The 21,341-nt window shown below is 36.2% G+C and overlaps 1 protein-coding gene across 3 annotated transcripts; it reads left to right on the top strand.

The window, feature by feature from the left end:
* The first annotated feature begins 2,952 nt into the window (after nucleotides 1-2,952).
* On the top strand, nucleotides 2,953-13,734 carry CA1 (carbonic anhydrase 1). Of its 3 annotated transcripts, XM_043602243.1 has the most exons (7): nucleotides 2,953-2,989; nucleotides 3,491-3,688; nucleotides 5,081-5,199; nucleotides 7,680-7,775; nucleotides 10,368-10,430; nucleotides 11,767-11,922; nucleotides 13,517-13,734. In XM_043602243.1, the coding sequence occupies exons 1-7, from the start codon at nucleotides 2,953-2,955 to the stop codon at nucleotides 13,631-13,633; spliced, it is 786 nt and encodes a 261-aa protein (XP_043458178.1). In that variant the 3' UTR covers nucleotides 13,634-13,734. The 3 variants fall into 3 exon arrangements, with proteins under 3 accessions (XP_043458178.1, XP_043458179.1, XP_043458180.1); XM_043602244.1 differs by lacking the exon at nucleotides 3,491-3,688; XM_043602245.1 differs by lacking the exons at nucleotides 3,491-3,688; nucleotides 5,081-5,199 and having other exon boundaries at nucleotides 2,975-2,989.
* Nucleotides 13,735-21,341: the final 7,607 nt, after the last annotated feature.

Here is a 21,341-nt window from a genome sequence, read left to right as displayed (position 1 = left end):
CTCAGCCCACGAGTACGTTTTCATAAAATTTGCCAATTGAACCAATGTAATTATTAAAGTTAAACCTTCTGCTCATCATGCTTTCAACATTTAAAAATCTCCAAAGAGCTAAAATCTTTTTTATTTTTGGTTTTCCCAGTAATTTATTGAGATATAATTGAGACATAACTTGGCACTTCCTAATGTTATGAGTTAAGCAATTCTCTCCCAGAATTACTTACATATTTTTGCATTACTTTAAAAAAAAATAGATTTTTCAGAGCACCTGGGTGGCTCAGTCGGTTAAGCATCTGACTTCAGCTCAGGTCATGATCTCGCGGTTTGTGAGTTTGAGCCCCATGGTGGGCTGACAGCTCAGAGCCTGGAGCCTGCTTTGGATTCTGTGTCTCCCTTGCTCTCTGCCCCTCCCCCGCTCTCACTCTGTCTCTCTGTCTCTGTCTCAAAAATAAATAAACATTTAAAAAAATTTTTTTCCATCAGCCTCGTTGCTCCTGATTCATTTTCAAGTACATTTAGACTTATTTGGAATATTTTATCAGGAAAAATAGTCCTCTTCAATATTTGATGGCCTTAGGAAATAAAGTGTTAGTTTAGAAGAGCAGAGCTGTGTAGATTGAGCTCCTGGGTATGTAAAAGCAGTCCAAAGACTGCTGGAACAGGAAAGGGGGTGGCGGTGGGGAGGCTATAGGTGAAAGTGAAGTGTGCAAAATGAGACATCTTGGACTGAGTAGAGATATTAAGCTGAAAGAGGCAAAGTTTGTAAGCAGAAAAAAGAGAATAAAAGTAAATAGGTGGGGTGTTGGGACTCAAACCATAGGTACTCATTAAATTTTACATCCTTTCTCTATATAGTTTTCTGCTTGTGGGAGTATACAAACACACCCAGGTATGTAATGGAATAAAAGGTCATAATAGTTAGAGCTTGAAGTAATTGTGTGCCAAAAACTTTAAATGAATTACCATCCCATATTGAATGTTAAAATACTCATGTGATGAATCATCACATAACCATATAATGAAAAGAGGTCGTCTTCTTCAAATATGTTTTTCAAATATGTTAATTAAAATAGTTCTGTGTTTACTTATTTTTAGCAAATATTGGGAAGCAAGTACAAGGCAAAGAGTACCTTCTATCACTGCATGAACTTCTGGCCAACCTGAGACACCAAGTCTGGAATGAAGTAAGTGCAACAATCAAGTCTGACTATTGGTCATCTTGAGCCAGACCAGAACAGATCAACTAATCCAATCCTCCAGAAAACAGAATAAAGTGGAAGTCTGTGGGCATTTATTGACAACGGAAGGTTAAGAAGGAGTCTAAGCTGTGGAGTTAGATCTAGATTTAAACTCTAGACTTACAGGATGTAAGTAGCCACTTAAAAGCTTCTGTAACCATAGGAGGTATCTTCACCTCTGTGAAGCCTTCGTCTTATGCAGAATACAGGTTTTAATGCCTAATTTGGTTGCTGTGAGGTTTAAATGAATTAATGCACATAAGGTTTCCAACACAGCAGTTGAGACATACTGGGCCCTCAATAAATGGTACCTTTAAAAAAATGTTCCCTTTACATAATAGTTCCTTCTGCCCACCAGAGCATAGAATGGGAGCTTGGACCTCTCCCTACTCTGTTCATGAGCCATAGTCCCCACTGTATCTGAGGCAGTTGGCCATTATTAGTCAAAAAGGGACAAACAATATGTCTCTCTAGTCAAACTAGCTAAGAATTGTGCCTGACCCTCCTCTCCCTTCAAGGAACCCAGGTACCTCAGACAATTCGAGAGTGTGAAAGGAGATAATAACTACCATGACATGAAAAAGCATTACTGTGAAAGCTCATTTTTCTGGTTGTATTTCCTTTGAGTGTGCTCAGAGCCTTGGTTACATGGACCCAGCCAGAGTCTGATACCTCCTAATTGGTTTTCTTTGCCTGCTTGAAAGCTTCCATATATCTTCTGGTCACTCAACAGGTGGCAATTCTTATCTTGGTTCAGGCTTAAATTGGGTGTAAGAGAACTGTAGATGTAAGAGGAGAATTAAGGGATCACCCACCTCATAGGTCGCATAGGTTTCACATAGGGTATAGTGAAAAAAGCAACTGGACTTGTGGCTGAAGCCTGGCTTCTTGACTTCTTGCTAGTTTTGGTGAAGTCTCAATATCTCTCAGCTACAAAATGATAACTCTTACTCAGTAGGATTTTTGTGCATATGGTAGTGGTGAAATTGCTTTATAAATTGTATAGAAGCATATAAAAGAATAGTTTCTATTCCAGTAGAACTGAATTTGATGTGTAAAATAAATACGAGCTGTATGGAATTTCAATATCAATAAAATTATCTCCACTTATGAATTACAATATTGCTTTAAAACAAAGGACTTTTTTCTAATCCTGTGTGTCTGTGAAATGTATTTCATAGACAGCATATATTATAAATGATCAGTAATTTTGTTATCTGATTTTAAATTAACATCATGATACTAGTTGCAACCATCCTATAAACATGTGAATTATTCTCCTTACCATTTGTAGTATTACTTAAGTATCCAGCAAGGGTATAATTGGAAATATCAAGTGCACAAATCCATTTTTAATTTAGGAAACCCAGCAACTCATATATGAAAGTATTTAGCTGTATCTCTACTAACATGAGAGAAATGGGGCTGGTTTTATAAAACCTATGACTTAGATATTTTGCTCTTACAATATAATAAAACAATTGAAACTGATCTGACCTTTGTGGGCTTTTTTTTATAATATCTTTTTTTATTTTTATTTTTTACTTATCTATATTTCCTGATAGGCAGAGATGATGACATAGTGGCCTATTAAGGGCAGAGAAGTTTCTATAAAAACCCACACGAGGTGGTTTCCATTGTTTCCTGCATGCTTACTTGCAGTCAGTTATTCCAGGAATTACCTTTGTTTGCAGAAAAGAAAACCAAGTAGAAGATCATGGCGAGTTCTGACTGGGGATATGATGACCACAATGGTAAGAGTTCTTCTGTTCATGTAAAACAAAATACTAGCTCATTGCCTTTTCCAGTAAAAGAGATATTGTGCATTTTTTTAAAAAGTAAATAAATATAAATATAAATAAAATATCTGTACAGTCCTAGGTTAACAGTTTGAATTGCCTGACTTGAATAATTATAATAACTTTGTATGTACCCTTAACAGTTGTCCTTTGGGACATGGTTGTCTACAAAATGTGTTCTCTGTCTCTTCCTCTTTCTCAATCTCTCTCTCTCTCATCTGTATTTTAGAAATCTAGTGCTAATTGTAAAATATTTATTGTGGTGTTGACAAATACACTATTTCATAGGATAGTATAGAAAAGGAGCATTCTTAAATGTTGAATTTTCATTAAGTTAGAAATAATATCATTTAAGATACCAGAATTAATCCTAGTCTAATAAGCAGAGAACTAGTTATCCTCCTAAAACTTGGAATCAGACATGTGATGATTGTATGCATGTGTTTACCTTGCTAGGTCCTGAACAATGGGGCAAGCTGTACCCCATTGCAGATGGAAATAACCAATCTCCCATTGACATTAAAACCAGTGAAACCAAACGTGACACCTCTCTTAAACCTATCAGTGTCTCCTACAATCCAGCCACAGCCAAAGAAATTATCAACGTGGGACATTCTTTCCACGTAAGCTTTGAGGACAATGATAACCGATCAGGTGAGCCAAAAGATCCTTCTGGTTATGTTTTCTTTAACTCTTCTGGGACAAATTAAACAATAGGACTTTAAGAAACACAAACACCATCCTCGGCCTTTTGTGCATGTGTGTAGTACACATAACTTGGCTGCGATCTGGTGAAGCATCTTGGACTTCTGGAAAACTCCCAAGTGGTAAAGGTGAATGTTGGAACCCCCAGCTCTGTCTTCTTTCAGCCCTTCTCTTCCATGACACCAGCCCATCTCTTCTGGTCTCTAGAATCTTTGCACTCACTTCACACTCTAAATAAACAGTATTTTTTTCCAAGAAGGTTTAATGAACCATCATAATGAATATAGAATATAGAACATGAAACTGAAAAGGCAAATATTCTCTAATTGGAATGAGGACGGAGGAGCACAGTAGGAAAGAGAAACGGAGTGAAGAATATTTATTTTTTACCGCCAGAAAAATAGCTCTGTTGTTGTGAAGTTCTCGGGTACCAGTAAGAATGTAAGTCTTACATAAATCTTGCAAGATTTATTCAGTGCTTAAATGCACTTGTCTATCTCCCCCCCCCCCCCCCACCCTCCACTGCTATACTGTAGTCACTGAATTATCTTCATACCCCAGAATCTGGCACATTTCCTGCTACATGGTAAGATTCTCATAAATGTTTCTTGAATAACTATTGAATGGCAATTTCCTAAGACAACTCTACTGACAAAAAGCCAGACTTGTTTTAGCACTTTCCTGCAAGGTTCTGACCCTAAATTTTAAGCACCTTGGGGCTATGTCCATTGTTATATTATATGAGATCTGGTGTTATGTGTGTTTAATTAGTCATATGATTGTGTAGACTCTCTAAAAACGACATAGTCATTCAATGTTAAAATTTTTAAAGTGACCTCACTGACCCCCTAGCACTTTCTTTCGATCCCTGGACAGGCATTCTCAAACAAAGCTGTCAAGATACAATGTTGTGTTTTGACTAGTAAAAAGTATGTGATGAGTAATTTGTTACTCAAAATAAATTACTAAAGATCTTAATGCATACTTCCTATATAGTCTTTGTTGAAAGAATGAATGAATAAACTTGCAAATTAAAGCAGATTCGAGGAAATCCTTACAATTCACCCACCTTCCAATATACTTTCTTGGCAGCAGAAAAAGGTAAAATTACAGCTCATGGGCTGAGAATTGTATATAACTCAATGCAATGGTCAGGGATGCACCACACATATGAATGCCATCATCGTGGATGTGGGAAAAAAATCCAACAAGAAAAAGCCTTTGGCACCAGCGTTTGTTTTTAGTTCTACTCAATCCATTTTCGTGTTGGATTATATTAAATGCAAAGATAAGCAGGAGCTTATGATCATAAAACTAATAGTAGTTCCCTTTTTCTTCTAGTGCTGAGAGGTGGTCCTCTTTCTGAAAGCTATAGGCTCAGTCAGTTCCATTTTCACTGGGGCCGCACAAATGACTATGGTTCTGAACACACAGTGGATGGAGTCAAATATTCTGGAGAGGTAATGTAACTTAGTAACTGAGACATAATTACACTGAGAATTACTCTCAGAAGCAGCTGCTTTACATATAGGACACCATTATAATAGCTCCAAAGGAATGAGCATTCTGGTCTCTATAGGAGAACTCCCAAGCCCCTTTAAAATCAAACAGGCACGTACTGAGTTTGGCAATAGAAGGAAATTTTGCATGTGAAAAAGGTAGCTGAACTTGGAGCTGAGCTCCTGAGCCCAAGAAGCATCTTTCTCTTCAGAATGCCTTGAAAACTGTTACCTTGACAACAGCATCAAGAGGAGACACTGCTCTCCTTTAAAGCTCTGACTCTAAGCTGACCACACCATTTGCTTCTAATTCAAATGTTCAAGTTTGGACACACCAGTGGCATAGGTGTAGCCAGGCTGGAACACTTCAATAAGACTCTACTAAGAGTGCAAGTTTAACCATAGGAATGTATACAAAGAATAACATACGCCTAAGTGAGGGCCTGAGGGCTCCTGCTGTAGGCCACCACCCTCCACCCTCTTGACTTGCCCTCACACAGAAGTCTGTGATCCATTTCAAGACTCTTCGTCTGTATATACATAGAAAAATCAAGAATATTTGCATCAAACTGTCAACAGAGCATCTGGGAGATTGAAAAAGAAGAACTTCTGTTCTTTATATGTATTAATATAATACAAAATATTATATATATATATATACTCCCATATATACAGGTTGACTTTTTATTTTACTTTTACAAAATGAATTTGTAATACAAATAGTTTTGCAATTTTTTCTACTTACCAATTTATCATAATCATTTTTTTTCCAAGTCAGTAGAGTTAATTATACCTCATTCTTTTAATGTTTGTATAGTATTTCATTGTATAAATATATCAGAATTTATGTAACTGCCTCCCCCTCCCCCTGCCCTGATGGACAATTGCAATGCCATTTGCTTTTTGTTCCATTGGTTTTTGACTTTTACCAAAATATGCTGCAACAAATACATATACCTTATACCCCAGTGAAAACACATCAGTGGGGCAGATTTTTTTTTATAGGAGGGATTACTAGGTTACAGGGTATGTGCTCTTATTATTTTGATAGAAGTTTTGGGAATTATATACACATATAACTGGCTTTACATTACATTGTAAAGCTTGGCTAATAACTTTTAATACTACAGAAACCTATTAAATGTTTCTTCCCATTTCTCCCTCAAAAAAAAGTAGACTAAAATTAAATGGACTCAGAGCCTAAATTAATACTATCTTTTTAGATGGGTATCTGGCTGTATCTAAGAAATCGAAATCAGTGATTCTCTCATCTAATTTAAGAAAAATAAAAATAATCCAGGCTAGAGATGAGAGGCACTTAGCCACAAAATTCCACATGTGATTGAGGAAAGGAGGGAGGGAGGGAGGGAGAGCAGGAGTTGGAGGGGAGAGAGGAGGAGGGGAGAGAGGAGGAGGGGAGAGAGGAGGAGGGGAGAGAGGAGGAGGGGAGAGAGAAGCAAGAACCAGAGAGCAAGAGAAAGAGACAGAAATTAAATAGGTGGTATGGAGAGAACTAGTTAATTGAAAGTGATGATTGACCAGATGATCACTTTATGTTAGGAGGTCCTAAAAGAATTCTTTCAGTAGTGGCATTTGTGTTCAGCCCTAATTCAAGACAAAAGGCTGCCACTGACAGATTATGGGGAAGGACATTCCAGACAAAATCAGCAGCTAATGCAAAGCTGTGAACCAAGTGAAGAGGTATTATCTATGAGATGTGCTTGCTGAAAGAGGGCTATTGATGGGGGCGGGGAGCAAGAAATTAATGATAACTGTGGTACTTTTTGATTGAGCAATTCGGTAGATGATGGTACCTTTTCCAAAGCTGGGAAAATGAAACAGTGTTGGCAAGGAAAAAATCAAGAGTTATACTCTGGCCATGTTAAGTTTGAGATATTATTAGACATCAATGTGGAAATATCAAGAAGATATCAAGGTGACATACATACATATTGGATATTCAGATCTAGAGTTCCACAGAGAGGTTAGGCTAGAGATAATGATATGAGAGGAGCCTACATATGCTCAAGAGAATGTGTTCTTGGCCAAGACTCCTAGATTGTCCAGGAACCCCTACCCATAAAATTGCTAAAAAGTATCTCACATGACAGAAATTATTTCAACTGTGTTTAAAACTAGTCAGTTCAAATTCCTGATCTTTTTATACCAAAGCAATTTTTTTAAAATAAATAATATTGAATAATTATAATACTAGGGGAAAAGAAATTTTACTATTTCCCTGGAAATTGCAAATTGCACACTCTATTCAATGTACATAACCCTTCTTAAGAGTGAGAATATAGCCCTTTTATCCACTGGATAAAGGTTCACATAAATGTTATTTAAGCCAACAGTACATCTTCATATATTAACAAGTTAATTTATAACTTTTTGTCTTCACAGAAGTATAAATAACTAATTGACCACATTATCATTTTTAGCTTCACATAGTTCACTGGAATTCTGCAAAATACTCCAGCTTTGCTGAAGCTGCCTCACAGGCTGATGGTTTGGCAATTATTGGTGTTTTGATGAAGGTGAGTTACAGAGCTCGGTTAACACAATTTCTTACATCAAAAAAGTATAAAATAAGGCAAAAGGATATCTGAGTCTTTCTTTTTAAAATTTTCCATTCTACTAATGGCTACAGGTGAGCAAACAGTTCTCAAATACTTTGTTGCTTTGTTTTCTCTTGGTTTTTTCCCTTTTTTGAGAGAATTAAGTTTCAGGTAGGGCTAACATGGGAAGATATTGGAGGAGGGTGGAATTTCTATTTTCCAGCTTTTCTAAATGTCTTTTCCTCTAAACTTCTACTTCATAGGTTCAGGAATTTATCAATTTAATGTATCATCAGAAAAAAAAATACTAAGAGGATTATTGTCCCATAAAGAAAGTTCAGTTAATATTTAAAATGTCAGATGTTGGGACACCTGGGTGGCTCAGTTAAGCATCTGACTATTGATTTCAGCTCAGGTCATGATCTCAGAGTTTGTGAGATCAGCACCCCCCCCACACTGCCCCCATTGGGCTCTGCTCTAACATCACAGAGCCTGCTTGGGATTCTCTCTCCCCCCTGCCCCTCCTCCACTTGCTCACTCTCTCTCAAAATAAATAAAGTTAATAAAATAAAATAAAATAAAATAAAATAAAATAAAATAAAATGGCATATGTTGCTGAAACCCTCTATAGGAGAGTCCCTGAAAAGTCCTATAGAGAAGTTATTATTAAATTGGATATACTAGGATCTTTTGGGTTCTGCTCACCAAATTCCAATGTGACAGGTTCCCCCCACACCTCTAACAAGCAATTCTTGGGCACCAGCAGGGTGTCCAGGAATTCAATTCTAACACTATCTACCCAGAGATAGCATCAGGTTCCACAGGTTAAGGGTTCAGACTTGCAAGATTACAAGTCCCCCTGCCCCACTTCAAATGTCAGTCCTCAAGTCCAGATGGTTGTTAACCTGTGCTTCTGACTGACTGGTTATAAATCAGAGATTCCCATGACCTCTTCCTTGGGTTCAAAGAGGCTTGCTTAATTTGCTAGCATAGCTCACAGAACTCAGAGCAATATTTTACTTAGTAGATTACTGGTTAATTATACAAGGGTATAACCCAGGACTAGCCAGATAGAAAAGATGCATAGGGCTAGGTATGGAGAAAGGCAAAGAGCTTCCGTGCACTGCCCAGGCACACTGATTTACCTGTATCTCCTTTAAATCACCAATCTGGAAACTCTCTGAACCCAGTCCTTTTGGGTTTTTATAAGAGCTTAATTATTTAGGCACAATTGATTAAATCATTGGCCATTGCCAATTGATTCAAGCTCTAGCCCTGTCCCCTCTCCTGTCCCTAGAGGTCTGAGGGTAGAATTGAAAGGTCCAACCCTCTAATCCCCTGTTTGTTTCTCCCGGCAACCAGCCCTCACCTTCAGATTCAGTCTAGAAGTCCCCTAATTAACATAACAAAAGACACCTTTATCACTGTCATCACTTAGCAAATTCCAAGGATTTTAGGAGCTCTGTGTCTTAAACATATGTCTTATTATAAACATCACAGGTAGCTAACTTTTGGGATTATAGCAATTCTCGTTAACCTTTCTTGAGCACTTACAACATGCCACGCATTGTACTCATTATAACTAATAAAACAAGCCAAAAGTAAGAGGTTGTGTTTTGTATCACAGTTTTGCTAAATTCCTGGATTTTGTCTTGTATATCCCTGAACATCTTGTCCATATTAAATTAAAACCAAGGTTTTGTTTTCCACTTCATCTGTGGTGTGAAAAAATGACATTCACAGAGCCATTTACAATGGAGATATAGTGGCCATTTCAGAGCTGCCTTGCACATCCTGCTTTTTGAACCTTAGAACTGGGCCAAACCACCAATATTCCAAGAAATCAACAAGAACAAGAATATCCTATTTGAGAGAACTAACAAAAGTGAACTTTTACGTAGTGACCACTTCACCTGACAAATCTGTAATGTACAAATCTCACCCTGCTTGTCAGCACCAATGAACTCTTCTCAAAAACTACTTACATGGGGGCGCCTGGGTGGCTCAGTTGGTTAAGCGTCTGACTCTTGGTTTTGGCTCAGGTCATGATCTCAAAGTTTGTGAGTTTGAACCCTCAGCTGGGCTCTGTGCTGACAGCATGGACTCTCTGCCCCTTCCTCTCTCTCTCTCTCTCTCTCTCTCTCTCTCTCTCTCTCTCTCTCAAAATAAAAAAAATTAAAAAATGTAAAGAAACAAAAAAACAAAAAACGAACAAACTACTGACATGATCATCCTTCTCTTCCATAAATGAGTCTATGTCCTGTAATTAGAACACTATTTGGGTTTCTACCTCAATCTGTGTGCCCTGAATTGTAATTCTTTGATCTCAAGTAAACACTTTACCTCTTGAGCTGGTTTCTTGTTTTTAGGTTGATGGTGGTTACACATTATGAACAACTTACAGAGCACAAGGGCCCGCAAGGACATACAACCAACAAAATTCCCTCTCCTAAAGCAGAGAGAAAATATCTTACCTTTCTTCAGTTACAGTTTCCAATTGAAAAAAAAATAGCCAAACATAGGTTCACTTAATAATACTTTCTAACACACATTTTTTTTTTAAATCTCCAGGTTGATAAGGCCAACCCACGACTGCAGAAAGTACTTGATGCCCTAAACGCAGTTAAAACCAAGGTAAATAGACTAAACACATTAGTTTAAATCAGAGAACAAGAGGGGGTCCCTGGATGCCTCAGTCAGTTAAGCAACTGACTCTTCATTTCAGCTCAGGTTATGATCTCACAATTCCTGGGGGATCAAGCCCTGCATTGGGCTCCATGCTGAGAGCGCAGAGCCTCCGTGGGATTCTCTCTCTGCTCTTCCCCTGCTTAAGCACACCTGCGCATGTACACACTTTCTCTTTCTCTTTCTCTCTCTCTCAAAAAAAAAAAAAAAACTTTAAAAGATAAATAAATAAATGAAAACATTTAAATCTGAGAACAAGAATCCACAGAACTACTGAAATCATTTACATATTTGAAGTGGGGAATAAGAAGCCTAAAGCAAAAGTTACCACTCTGAAAATCAAGGTACTACTTGGATATTGCTTGCTTCTGAGGTCTCTGACTCAGGTATTTGTTTTGTTTTTTTTTCTTTTTTCACAATTATTATCTATTTCAGCAGGATGAAGCCTATAGAAGAAGAAGTTTCATAGCCATTCAAATTTTCTTTAAAAACTATATCCAACTAAAATGTGATTTTTTTTCCCATTTCATGAAGAAAAATGTCTCTATTTCTTTAGCAGTACAAAAATGCAGGAGTTAGGGGTATTTTTTTGAGATACCATTAACAAGCCATTAATAAACAACCAAAACAGAAATAGGAATAAATAGAATAAGGCTAAAACATAACTAGTTTGCACATCAATAAATAGTTTTGTCACTGGAACAGTTTCTGGCATCATTCCTAAAGAAGCAGTAAATGTTTGGGGCACCTGGGTGGCTCAGTCAGTTAAGCATCTGACCTTGGCTCAGGTCATGATCTCACAGTTTGTGGGTTCGAGCCCCATGTCAGGCTCTGTGCTGACAGCTCAGAGCCTAGACCCTGCTTCTGGCCCCTCCCCAACCCCTGCTCACACTCTGTCTCCCTCTCTCTCTCTACCTCTCTCTCAAAAATAAATAAACAAAATAAATTTTTTTTAAGAAACAATAAATGTTTTATTCTGGAAGTGAAAGATCTTCTAGAGAATATAGATTATTTTAAAACTTCTTAACATTTGTTTATGTTCAGCCAAATGAGGAAAGAAGATTGCTTGGCCAAAATGCCAGTGTAGCAATTTTTCAGTCTTCTATTACTTTTATTGTTTATATCTACAAACACACCAGTGTATACTATATAGTAGGAAAATTAAATTTTCAGCTAAAATATCAAGACAATATATATACCAAAATTATATAACATAGATACCATATACGTATATGCTGTAAGTATTTTAAATCATGGTATAATGATACATTTCTTTTCCTTCCAGGGCAAACGAGCCCCATTCACAAATTTTGACCCCTCTACTCTCCTTCCTTCATCCCTGGATTACTGGACCTACTTTGGCTCTCTGACTCATCCTCCTCTTCATGAGAGTGTAATCTGGATCATCTGTAAGGAGAGCATTGGTATCAGCCCAGAACAGGTAGAGTATAAAAGGTGAAAGAGTGGGACTTAGGAGTGCAAAGCAGGAATATCACTTCAATTCATAGTAAGGTGGACATTATGATTTCAAATAGATTTTTGAGGAGTTTGTTTTCCACTCCCAGTGAAAAAGATTCATTTCTGACTTAGATCCATTGAATAATTAAACAGAAATGTGTGTTATAATACTGTTTTCTACTTAATACAGAAAAAAAAATATGAGATTCTGAACTCCTACTATCTTTTTGACCTTATTAAAAAAAAAAAAATCCAACCTTGACACGTGTCTTCCTAAGAGTTTGAGAAACAAAGAAAAGATTGTCACTGGAAATTCTACCAAGACTTTGAGGAAGTATGGCTCACAATAGACATAACTTCAGAGTTGACAAAGGTTTTTTGTTCTTTTTTGAAGGTTTTAATTATTAACTATCCAAAAAAAATATCTCTTTAATTATTGTTTATAATTATGATAATAATAACTACCACTGATTGAGCAAGTACTTTCATTAGGTGCCTTATACATGTTTTGTCAGCCAATTCTCAGAACAAACCTATCGGACAGCCAAGTATGTAGCCTACTGATAACATATGCTACATGCCAAGCAACATTCTAAGAACTTTATGTGTATTAACCCATTTAATCTTCACAAAAACCCGTTGTAAATAGCTGATAGTGTTCAATATTTTTCCTATCAGCTATTTAAGGGGCCTGCTCCATACTACATTATCTGTATAAAGTTTTGCCTCTATTAAATCTGGAGCGATAAAATGGTGAGGACACACCAATTTCTTTTTCAGTTGCAATCATTATTTCCTTTTTTGCAATTTTCTTTTAATTGTGAAGTCAGTGACTTTTTTTTCATGCCTCAATAGTTTTATAGGCCAGTTGATGTTTTTGTGGAACTCTTAAAAGTCTGTCTACATTAAATGACAGGGTTTTTTGTGGGGTTTTGTTGTTGTTGTTGTTGTTGTTGTTGTTTGTTTTGTTTTTGTAAGGTGATGTTTTAAGAAAAAGGTAAGAATATATTTTGGGGTGGGAAAGTGATTATTCTGAGAACTCATAAGTTATCACACATTGTGCCTTAACAAAGAAGCCTTCAGCCATAGCTGAAGTCACTTACTCTAAATAGGCTAGATTTTTAGCAGAATCGGACACACAAGCTGAAAACAAACTGATGGCTGTCAGAGGGGAAAGGGTGGGAGATGGGCATAACAGGTGAAGGGGAGGGGAAGGTACAGATTGGAGTGAATAAGTCACAGGGGTAAAAGGCACAGCACAGTGAATATAGTCAATGTGATTGTAATTTTACTATACAGAAACTGAGGCCAAAAGCAGAAAGTCACTGGCCCAATTAGCCCAGTTGACACTCTGAGAAAGTTGGCATTCTAATCCAGTCAATCCTTGATCATTTAAACCAAATACCTAGTTCAAAGAAATGTGAAGGAATTTTGCCTTCCACCCTTCCAATTGGTGAAGTCATTGCAATCAATAACTTAGTTTTTTATATGTCAGTGCATTGATTATACTGGAAATAAAGTGCTTTGTGTAACTTTAATAGCCTTTGATTCCTTAAATATTTTATTCTTCCTCCCAGCTGGCACAGTTCCGAAGTCTTCTATCAAATGTTGAAGGTGACAAAGCTGTCCCCATTCAGCACAACAACCGACCACCTCAGCCTCTGAAGGGCAGAATAGTGAAAGCTTCATTCTGACGGGAACAGGAAGGAACTTATCCTCCTTCCAGAAACACTGCCCTGCTTCTGACACAAACCAGTAAAACAAATTTTGAAGAAATAAAATTATTTCAATACTAGCAAGACAGCATAGCTGCAAATTTAATCTGTAGAACTGAAAAGTTTTAATTTTTGTTCTTAATGCTTAACTCAAATAATCATCTATAAGCTTGTTAAACTTATGTGTAAATTCAAGTTTATTTTGTGGAATTATTTATAATTACAATTAAGGTATATTGAATAATTTCTTAGTGACTTGTATCTCTTTCCACTTTATTCAGTTTAGTGGAACCAATAAAATAATTTTATCCCTTTCTTATCTGTTATATGCTCTGTTTTTTTAATATTAATTTTCTACCCCATTTATATCCAAAAATCTTAAGTGCCTTATTTGCAATATTATTTTACTTCAAATGTAATAACCTAAGAGCAGCTTGAGATGAAATATTGAGAAATGTATTTTCTTACTCTTAAAGGCAAATATATAGCTAAGATGACAACTGTACTTAATATCGTTATACCAGCCCAACATTTGTGTTCTCTGTGATTAAAATGGTGTCTTTTATACAGGAAGATGTTGCTTCTGGATATTGCTTCCACTTTTGCTCCTCCCATTAGTAAAGCCAGTGGTTTCTCCCCTTCCCCCCATTATTATAACTGATTAGCTTGAATAGAGAATCTATAATTCAAAATTTGAAGAAAATTCACCAGTGAATGGTTTATAAAAATGATGGAGTCATTTGGACCTAAAATCATATAAAAACATCACATAATTTTTAAGTCAGATATGTCCCTAAACTAAAGCCAGTTCTTTCTGAAGCCATATCTACATCCAGAATTCAAATCTTGTGTCTAGTGTATAGTCTTGTAATTGACTTTCGTTTCCTTCTCTGTGATTTAATACAAGGAACTGTATTAGATACCAAAGCCCATACCCATTCCAATGTCCTAGAGCTGTCTAATGTTACAGAATCAGTAAAAACTTCTAAATAAATATAAACATAGTTTAAAAAGACAGATCAAGCAGATTCTTCATTGCTCTGAGAGAGTCTTTGTATAAAGATTATGTTTACTTTGTACCTAAAAACCGCACTAAGAGACTTCTTTTGAAATTTTTGATCTGGGGCCCAGAATTTAAAGAATCCTTCTTATTAAAATGTAATAGGTTCAAATAATACTTTAGCTCTGCTCACATAAGCATTATATAAACAGAAATACTTTCTTTGCAAAAGTAATGTGTGTATATTACTGTATATTTGCCAGATACCGAGAACGCCTGAAGCAGTTACACTTGTCCTATGATCCTCTTATTTTACATGAGTGACATTGATGGGATTTCAATTCTAAAGTTATCAAAGGTCATCATGAAAGCCAAAGAAAGAGGGGTATGAGTTTAATTTGAGAAATATATTTGCATGAGGTATGAAAGGCATAAAAATTTTTGCAGAAAGATATCTGCAAAATATATCTACTCAGGACCCACAGTGTTTGAAAATATTTCCCAAGAAGAAATTGAGCAATTTAAAAAAAAAAAAAAATTTGACAAAAAGGATCTGAAAAATATTTAACTTGATGACCCATATATTTTTTAAGAAGGTTAAAATGTATTCTTGAATTTAAATATAAATCTGTAAGTCTTGTTTTGAAGAGGGCAAAGAGATGACACAAGATATATGATGGTCATCAAACTTCATCCCTAAGCTGAATACCAACTGGGGAGCATGTTTCCCCTTACTGCTTCCGCCAGAATTTCACTTATTTGGCAGAACTCACGAGGTGCATTATGGGGGCTTTCCACATTTCTCTGAAGTAGCCGATAAAAGCAGCTGTTGAGAGAAGGTATGTGGACAAGGCATTGGATGATCTAAGAAGGCAACTCATATGTTTCTTTGACTCACTCTCCCACTGTGTGCCCTCTTCCCTTGCCAATGTAGGTAAATGATTTGAACATCCTGCAAGTATTTTCTGATTTTTCCATGAGGTTTGGCAGCTGACCTTCTTCCAGTAATCCAGAATGACAGTGCCACCTGATGGGCCCAGCTCAAGAGTAGAAAGGTGCTTCTATACCCTACTGTTTCCTGTCTTGTCCAGCCCCACAGTCCCACCCTTGCTTTCAGAAACACCATGCTGAATATTTACGGTGTCCTTTTGCTAATTCGTGAGTACAAGATATTTTCTAAATGATTCATTTTTGTAAGTTTTAGATAGCTCAAAGAACGTTAAATTCATCAAAGACAGAATTAGGGAAAAGAAAAGAAAGGGAGATAAATATCTTCTTTAAATTTATTTTTTACATGACTCAAAGGAGGACATTTCTATTTCTTATAACTCTGGTTACTATCAGTGGTTCTGCGTGGATTCCTGTGAGTATGTAAGTTAAGCAATGAAACCTCTTTCTACTTCCCCTGAAAATGTAAATAGATATAATCAAAATTTTGCATGGAATTTTAGAGTACTTAGAAACTCAATCCTTTGTTCCTTTCCCCATCACAAAGTCAATCCTGGACTGCAAATAGGATTCTGGCTCTAAACTACAAAAAAAGTTGAACTACAATGGGACTGACTCCAGGTTTCTCGATCTTGCTTCCTAATTTAACATTTATTTTTGCTTTTCTACATCTTTCTTTAGAGCAGGTTTCTAGATGGAATCATGTATATTTCTCATATAGTTCATAAATTATCTTCTTGTTTTCTCCTTTACAAATATTATTTTGAGTTGGTATAGGGCTCCATTGCAGAAGAGATATAAAACAATAAAAAAGAAAGAGAATTCAAACTTTAGGGAACTGTTTCATTTATTAGTGGGTAAGCTAAAAAAAAAAGTTGCAAGTGAGAGTGAAAAGAGCATAGAAAAAAATTCAATTGAGGAGGATCTAATTAGATCAATAATAACTCAAAATCACTCTGAAAGTCATCAACATACTTTGTATCTAAGACCACGAACGCATATGGAATTACTTATTTTATGAGCATAATCTTGATGATTATCCATAAATAGCAAATGCTTAATTACTGTTCTCTGTAAGACACTGTTCTAGGATTTCCTTATTACTCTCACTAGATTTGGCTATTTTCAATCTCATCAGGGAAACAGAGACAGACAGACAGACAGACATAGATATAAATGAATAAATGATTGTATTTATTGCAGGACTGGTCTACTTTGACAAATTAGAAACATAGATATGAATATTTAACCTATTAAGAACACAGTTTATTATATGTTCCTAGAATGATATGGACACATTTATAAAGCTAAGGGGAAAATGTGTAAAATAAGAAAGATTTGAAAAGAAACATAACATGCTTAAAACAAGTTAGGAGAAAAGGCCTTAGGCGTTCTGGCTTACAAATCTAGATTTCAATAGAGAAGTAGCTCATGGGAGTAACTTTGAGTCTTAAGATATGTGTATACTCTCACACAGATGAAACTGGTGGTTGCCAGCAAGGAGAGGGATGGGGGGATGGGCAAAATAGATGAAGGAGAATAAGAGGTAAAAACTTCCAGTTATAAAATAAATAAGTCACGAGGATGTAATATACAGCATAGAGACCATCGTCAATAATACTGTAATAATGTTGTCTATGACAGATAATAACTAAACCTATCAAGGTGATTATTTTGTAATGTACAAACATATCAAATCACTACATTGTACACCTGAAACTGATACAACATTGTATATCAACTATAATTCAATTAAAAAGTAAAGCAAAGCACGAAAAAGAATAAAGCCCTAAAATAAGAAAAAAAAAAGATACGTGCATACTCTCATCTTGTATCTTTACAAGTATCTTTAGTATCTTTATAGGAAAAGTGCCTGGTGGACAAAGAGGTCATGTTTGAAGGTGTTAGAATGCTCAGAGCATAAGTGCACTTACTAGAGGTTTCTCACAATGGCATCTGGGATGCTAATCCCTTTGCTATGAGAAGGTAGAAATAGCAATTATGTCAGAGAGGCATAGTGTTTAAGTGGCCTTATTTTTTCCCCTCAAAGACTAGAGAATATACTTTTCCCAAATAATCAATAAATATTTTAATACCCTTTAGAGGCAGACACATGTTAAGCTATTTGAATATGTTATTTTCCATCACGTTAACTGATGACTAAATTGTCTGCAAACACAAACACGCACAACAGAACCACACCATGCAGAAATAATGTTTAGCTACTTAGGAAAAAAAAAGACCCTCTCTCATCCATACACCAAAATAAATCCAAGGTGGTAAATTTTTCAAGGAAATCAATATACAAGAAAAATAGGTAAATATTTAAATATCTGGTTGAAGAACTTTCAAAACACCAAAGGTACAAACCAGGAAATAACAGAATAATTGATTGAGCTAGGAAAAACTTAAATATCTAGGTCAATCAACAATAAAAAAAATTAATGAAAATAAAAAATTGCAACTGGAAACATTTTTTTTGATGTAAATGACATCAACAGGAACAATGGCCTTGCTATAGAGAAAGTTTTCATAAGTTATTAAAATAAAAATTGACTTCCCAAGAGAAAATAGTAAGAAGATACAAATAAGCAATCAGTAAAGAAGTAAATATATGAAAACTGCTCAATCTTAATCTTTTTTAAGATTATTTATTTATTTTGAGAGGTGGGGAAGGCAGAGAGAGAAAGGGAGAGATAGAATCCCAAGCAGTCCCCATGCTGTCAGCACAGAGCCTGACATGGGGCTCAACTCAGGGACCATGAGATCATAACCTGAGATGAAATCAAGAGATGGACACTTACCTGATTGAGCCACCCAGGCACCCCAAATTAGCAATTTTTTAAAAATTTATTTATTTAAATTCAAGTTAATTAACATATAGTGTAGTATTGGTTTCAGAAGTAGAACCCAGTGATTCATTAGTTACCTATAACACCCAATGCTCATCCCAACAAGTGCCCTTCTTAATGCCCAACACTCATTTAGCCCATCCCCTGACCCACCTCCCCTCCAGCGACCCTCAGTTTGTGCTCTGTATTTAAGAGAACCAACATTTATGGTTTGCCTCCCTCTCAGTTTTACCTTATTTTTCTTTCCCTTCCCCTATGTTCATCTGTTCTGTTTCTTAGATTCCACATATGAGTGAAGTCATGTATTTGTCTTTCTCTGACTAATTTCACTTAGCATAATACACTCTAGTTCCATCCATGTTGTTGCAAATGGCAACATTTCATTCTTTTTGATTGCCAAGTAATATTCCATTGAATGTATATACCACATCTTCTTTATCCATTCATCACTCAATGGACATTTGGACTCCTTCCATAATTCAGCTATTGTTGATAGCATCTACTGATGCAAGGAAATAAGAACTGTCATACATTGCTGGGAAGAACATAAAGTAGTATAGTCTGTTCATGAGTAATGCAAAAGTTGTGCTCCAGAACAAATCTTATTATCAGAAATCATGTAATGAAATGCTAGGTTCGATGTAGGAAAGGAGAGTTAAATGGTAGAATTCCCACAGCTAGTTACAAGCCTTGCCTAGCAAAGAGTTCTCCCATAGAACATTATGGGAGCATCTCCCCTGGGTCTTCTTTTCTGTCTTATTTCATAATTCTTGTACACTTCAATAATCTCTTCCCTTAGACTATAAACATTGCAAAAAGAACAGGTGAGAGAAAAGAAGCAGAAAGACTGTGATCTTTCTTATCACTCATCTTTGTATCTCTTGAAAAACTCAAAAAGATAGAACACATGATGAGTGTTTAACGTATTTGACTCTAACACAGATGTAATTATTCTGGCTATAAAAAAGAATAATGGGGCACCTGCATGGCTTCAGTTAAGCGTCCATCTTGGTTTCAGTTCAGGCCATGATCTCACAGATCATGAGTTTGAGCTCCACCTCCAGCTCTGTGCTAACAGTGAGGAGCCTTTTTACAATTCTCTCTCTCCTCTCTCTCTGCCCCTTCCCTGCTCTCACCTGCACAAGCTCTATCTCTTTCTCTCTCTCTCTTTCTCAAAGTAAATAAACTTTTTAAAAATTTTTAAATAAAAAAAATTTAAATAAAAATTTAAAATAAATAAATAAATAAATAAATAATACATTGCCTATGAAAATTAGGCACAACCAGTCTAATAGCAGTTTCTGATTTCTATGCAGGAAAAAAATAACAAACAATAAATTATTAACCTAGAAATTTGAAAAATGAAATTCTAATTCTTTTCTTACTTATTATTTCAAACATTTACTAAGCATTTTACCATGAGGATAGCATTACACTAATGTAATAAATATAAAGAAAATAAGACACTGTATCCTATTAATAAGCATCTTATGAACTCTGATTTTATATTTCTTTATTTCTAGAACACTATGCTAATGCTGTCAGGAATACAAAAATAGATAAAAATAGACCAAATCACAGAGGAGCTTACAATCTACTGGGGGAGACATCCATGTTAATAACTGCAAATCATTACAGAATTAAATATATACTGATATTCACGCAGTCAAACGCTATAGGAAGGCAGAGGAAGAATGATTTAACTTCCTTAACTTCCTCTTGCTATTTATCAGCAAGGTTTTTCTACCTGTATATGAGCTACAAATTTACCCATCTTTCAGGACACAACCAACCTGCTTCAACAAGTTGGAACACAATCGAAGGGTTTGAAATCTATCAGCCTTGTCTCCTGGTATGAAGCACATGCTAGAAGAATAGACCTAACTCAGGGAAAGGCCATCTTGGCCTGTGAAGTAAAATGCGTAAGAGGCAAGGCAGCATACAGAGAGTAGTAGACCTGTACTGAGCAATCAGACACAAGATAATGTTGTGTCGTAAAGAAATCCAGGACCAGTTAGAAAATCCAGGAGGTGGTCACAGAGTCAAAGGTGAAGTCGAGGAGCCAGGCTTCACTTCCTGGGTAAAATAAAATAAAAAAATGGCTAAATGCAACTTGCTGTCTATGTCTTAGGAAACTCGGGTTATCGATGCCTAGACTTAGACACAGAGTGTAGGCAGAAGCAGCAGTTACCGGAACTGAAGCACACAGTCAGGAGCAGTAGCAGCATTGACTGGTGTGGAGTCCCAGGTTAGGGCTGGACTTCTCATATCCCTCTATTTAAGGTCAGGATAAATTTCAGAGACAAGCAGGACTGAATTTGCATCAGATAGGCCGGTCGACCCAACTATTGATGGAAAGGCAGATAGAAGAAGCATGAACAAAAAGGGACTTTTAAAGACAGATACAAAAACAGCATGATCCCCATTGTCTGCGACTGTCACATTTTCAAACTTTCATTTCCAAACTAACAAGCTGCATTTGTTACAAATCTGTCCCCAATCAGTTTTGAAAGGTTACATGAAGTCAAATAAAGCACAACAAAATAACAACAAAAAAGTCATTTTAGGTTAAATTTGATTTAGAAATAAATGAGTCACCACTTTAAAGAACAAAAGGAACATTCTGTGAAGTTACAGTCCGTGCAGAAAACTCAAGGATTCCAAATGTTTCCCACTGGGCAAAGTAGACTCAGAATCCTAGCAAAGGTAACTGAAGGGCAGTGTGGTTATGTACAGAAAACTTGTGAATGAGCAGTATACATTATAACCCACCCATGTATGACCTGATGGACCTGTGAGATGAACTTCTTTGACTCAAGGAGATGTTCCTATTGGAAATGAACACAGTTGTGTAACAGTATCAGACCAACTTCACTGAGAACTTCTT

The sequence above is a fragment of the Prionailurus bengalensis genome, chromosome F2 (assembly GCF_016509475.1).
Source record: "Prionailurus bengalensis isolate Pbe53 chromosome F2, Fcat_Pben_1.1_paternal_pri, whole genome shotgun sequence".
NCBI classification, from domain to species: Eukaryota; Metazoa; Chordata; class Mammalia; order Carnivora; family Felidae; genus Prionailurus; species Prionailurus bengalensis.
Note: the sequence above shows the minus strand (reverse complement) of the source record. Positions and strands in the feature narration are given on the sequence as shown.